A 4,343-nucleotide genomic window follows, 5' to 3' on the forward strand; every position below is an offset into this window, starting at 1 on the left:
CCCTTGGCTGTAATTGTGCTGGGAGGGCTCTGCCCTCCAAGCTGGGACTTGCACGTGGCTTTGCCGTGAGAGAACCGTGCCCTCTCATTAGTCCGAGTCTTGAACCTGTCCGAACACTGTAGCCGCTCTCCACAACTTAGAACCTGTCTGACAATGAGTAATGATCTCCCAGTGCTCTGAGCCTCAGCGTCCTCATCTGTAAAATGGGGTGGCTGTACCTGCTTGCAGGATTGGGAGTGGGGATTAAATGAGATAACATCTGTAGATTGTTAAGAGCTATTGGATATAAGTTATTATTTGTTCTAAGTCCCAAATGAAATGGGATGACTCTGAGCCATACTTCACAGCACCCTGCAAACAAAAGAATTACACAAGTCAGGTCCTGCTCCTCGCCTGCTTAAAATCCTCACCACTCCTCGTTACCCTCAAAAGCAAGTCCTGAGATCTGAGGGGGACAGAGACACCCAGAGCCAACCTGGAGCCAGGCCCACTCCCGCTTAGCTGCAGGGCATCAGGGGAAATGCTGACCCAAACCACAGCCAGGCAGTCCCCTCCTCATGGGCCAGGCCCTGGCCCCGGCAGAGCCAAGATCCTTGTTCACCCTCCTCCCCCCTAGGAGACAGCCAACAGCGGCACACAGAGAACACTGCCCAGGGAGAGGCGGAGGCCCAGGGAGGTAAAGGGACACCCCAAGGACCAGCTTTTGTCTCTTGGGCCCTGAGGCCTAACCCTCCAGCTCCTGAAGCCTGGTGCCCAAGGGCTGAGGACAGGAAGCAGACTCAGCTTCCTGCTCCCTGGGACCCCGGGAGAGGAGGGGAGTTCTGACCTCAGCCACAGGCCACAGGCCACAAATGGCCCGGATGAAAAGCCTACCTCAAAGTAAAGAAATAACCCCCTTCATCAATGTGAAGTCCTGGTGTCACGATCATCGTTACTATTATTGACACGATTAGCCCTCTGTCCCCAGAGCCACGGAAACCAGTGTTCACAAAAGAACTTGTGGTACATGATGTGCTCACGTCTAAAGCAGGGATGTCCGTGCGTGTGCGTGCATGTGCGTGTGTGTGTGTATGTGCGTGCGTGTGTGTATGTTTCTGAGCACATTTGTAGGAGGAAATGTATGTGAGATACAACTATATTACCCTATATAATAAAAACGTAGTATGAAAATTGTCCTCTCAACCAGAAGGTCATGCAGGAGTTCGACCAGGGGGCAGGGCTGGCCGGGGGAAGGGAGGGAGGCTCCAGCCAGCAACTAGCAGCCTCTAGGGACCCTACCAGTGCACGAATTTCCTGTACTGGGCCTCTAGTGTACAATAACAGTGATGGTGACAATACATTCAGGGAAGGCTCACTGGTAACAGGCACAGTCTAACATCATGTGTCACCAAAGCCCACGGGATGGTCACATGCTCCTCCCTTTCTAGAGACGGGAAACAGACCCGGGGGGGGGGGGTGAGGTGGTGACTCAGGGCCCCAGCTTGTTGATAGCTGAGCCAGGACCCTACCAGACTCATGGCTTGCTTTGGCTTTCCTGCCCCGCCTCCTGGGATTTGGATAAGAGAAGTGGAGGGACTGGGCAGTGCAGCCTTGTCCCTGGAGTTACCATGTCTACTCCCAGGAGAGTGGGAGGGGTTCTCCCATGAGCATTGACCCAAAGGGAGCTGATGGGCTGAACCAGGTAGGCCTGGGGCTGGCAATGCCAGCCAGGTGGTGCTGATGGAAAAGAGAAGCAAGCAGGGAATTCAGATTTCCTGACAGCCCCTGGTGAGGGCAGGGCAGCTGTGAGGGAGGGGACGAATCCTGAAGCCATGAAAGCCCTGGATAGGGCCCTTCCTGGCCCTGTTCCTCGACAATGACATGCCTTAGGCTGCTCTGGGCCCAGCTGTGGCACATCGTGAGTCTGCAGACCCAGGACGCAGACATGAGGATCCCACATCTGGGGCCTCAGATATGAAGCACCAGTTGCCCAGCACCAGGGGTGGTTCTCTATTCCCAAGGCTCTGTGCACACAAAACTGTTAAGAAATCAGCAGCTCTGTCTCTCATTGCTGTGTGTCCTCGGGTAAGTGCCTTCACCTCTCTGTGCCTCTGCTTCTTATTGATTAGATTCTGTGAGTCACAGCCGCTCTCTGCCCCACTGTCCATCACTTACCCCGTGAGCCGGATACGTGAGCCAGCCCCAGTCCCCATAGATGGTTGATGTGTCCAGCAAGTTCACTGCAAAACAGGAGACGAGAGCACATCAGATCCCTGGGACCGCCTTCCCTGGTGCCACACGCCCAGCCCCCCCCCCCCCCCCGGCCCAGTCACACGCCAGGCCCTGCGTTTACCGATGTCTGTGTGTGTTTACACAGGGCCTTGCTGGTCAGTCTCACGCCAGCTCCATAGCTATGTGTCCTTTCTGACTTGCCCAGTCCATCAAGGCTCAGCTCAAGTTCTCTCTCTTCCCTGAAGCCTTCTTCTACCACTTCAGCCAAAACACGGTCTTCTGAACTCCCAGAATACAAGCTGCCCCGAGTGCCAGCTGCCCCGCTTGGTGGGCCAGTGGACTGGCTGAGACAGGCTTAGGAGGCTGGAGGCCTGGGTCATAACCCCGGCTCTGGCACTTAGAAGCTGTGTCCTGAGCACGTCCCTTCCCCTCCCTGAGCCTCAGCTTCCTCCTCTGTAAAATGGGGTGCCAGTGGTTCCTGTCTCACAGGGATTTGTGAAGATGACCCTCGCCTATTCATGGGACATAATGGCATTCAAAGTTACCACCAAACTTCATGCTGTGAGGCCATACCTCCCCCAGAGAACTGGCCCAGCTTTATAATCACCAGTGTCCCCCAGGAGATGCTCCGCACCCAATAGGTCCTCTGTGCACAATTAATGCGGAGGGACTTAGGGCAGTAGAGCTGCCTCTCGGTGAGCACCTACTATGTGCTGAGCTCTGCAAGGAGAGCTTGAGATGCCTCATCCGTGACCCACACAACCACCCTGAGAGGTGACCTTTCTTATCTGCATTTTGTAGATGAAAACACTGAGCCACAGGGAAGTTCAGGAACGTGCCCAGGGCACCACAGGTGTGGCCAGCGGGGTTGGCATTCAGAGCACCTGCTGTGGCAGCCACAGACGATGCCCCCAGCCCTGGCAGCCTGGCTCCAGGTGCAGGGGAAGGAGCTCTGGCCAGACCCTCACAGCAGGGAAACGAGCCCACAATTGGAGTCAAACACCTCTGGGCTCCTATCTCAATACATCTACTTGCAGCAGGAGGTTCTCTGACCCTCAGTTTCCTCCCCTGTAAAATGGGGATAATAATATCAAAGGGTGGATGAGGGTCAACTGTAAAGCCTGGAGTCAATGCCAGTTCCCTGTCCCTAAGTCCTGCCTCTCTCTTTGTACCTCAAACCCACCCACTCCCTTTTCAGCGATAAAGAAATCAGGGCTTGGATCCCAGTTCTGTCTCTAACTGCTGTGTGTCCTTGGGGAAGTCCCTTCACCTCTCTGGGCCCCTGCTGCCTTTGCTGTACCTGGTGATAGTTGTCTGAGAGAGTTTTTGGCTCCCCAGGGCTTTCCATTTCACTCTCTGCTCACGTACCCCCTCTGCCAGCCAGCAATCATGGGTTTCCAACTAACCAGATGGGCAGGCTTGAGCAGGTTACAGAGGGTTAAAGCGGGCCCTCCTTACACTCTGCCTGCTGGAAGGCTGGAAGACAGAAGCCTGAGATTTGTGGAGCTCGATGCCTGCCCCTCAAAGATGGAGACAAGTGTCCTCATGAAAATGTTGGAGGGAGGATGCTAGTATTTGCTGATTTTCTTTCTCCTTTCACCCTCCCCACCCAACTGGGGAGTTGATGGGAGCAGGCTGGCTGGAGCGAGGGCTTGCAGAACCAGGGAGGGGTCCCCAGAGTCCAGGTAGGATCAGGGGATGGATCTCCCCTCCCCGGCCCTACACCAGGGGCGCAGGCAGAACAGCCTTCCCGCCTGCCTCCCTCCCTCCCTCTCAGGCAATGGAAAGAAAACTGGGTCAGGCAGCTCTCTCCTGCTGCCTGGAGGGAGGGAGAGGGGGCCGCACTGCAGTTTCCCCCAGACCAGCAGGGCCTAGTTTGGGGAGAGGGGGCGAAAGAGACCTGTGGATGCCCCCACCCTCCCTACCCCTTCTCCACGCTGCTCAGCCTGCCCCTGCACAGCGGATACCTGACTGAATGTCCCCTGCCTGGACTCTTCCCCCTAGAATACCCTGACTCTAGGGCAGCTGCCTACAGACCCCGCTTTCCAGCCCTCCCCTCCCCTGGGAGCACCCCCCCCCATTTGCAGCAGATTCTGGACCAGCCAGCCAGCAGGGTCGGGGGGGGGGGGGGG

At 56.2% G+C, this 4,343-nt stretch overlaps 1 protein-coding gene across 1 annotated transcript in view; it reads right to left on the bottom strand.

The window, feature by feature from the left end:
- The window catches only part of EPHA8 (EPH receptor A8), a 37,273-nt gene that overhangs the window by 27,110 nt on the left and 5,820 nt on the right, over positions 1 to 4,343 (bottom strand). Inside the window, exon 3 of the mRNA XM_006777659.2 lies at positions 2,155 to 2,219. Coding sequence (XP_006777722.1) covers positions 2,155 to 2,219 — 65 coding nt within the window. The remainder of the gene's footprint in view (positions 1 to 2,154; positions 2,220 to 4,343) is intronic.

This window comes from Myotis davidii, unplaced genomic scaffold, assembly GCF_000327345.1.
Source record: "Myotis davidii unplaced genomic scaffold, ASM32734v1 scaffold149, whole genome shotgun sequence".
NCBI classification, from domain to species: Eukaryota; Metazoa; Chordata; class Mammalia; order Chiroptera; family Vespertilionidae; genus Myotis; species Myotis davidii.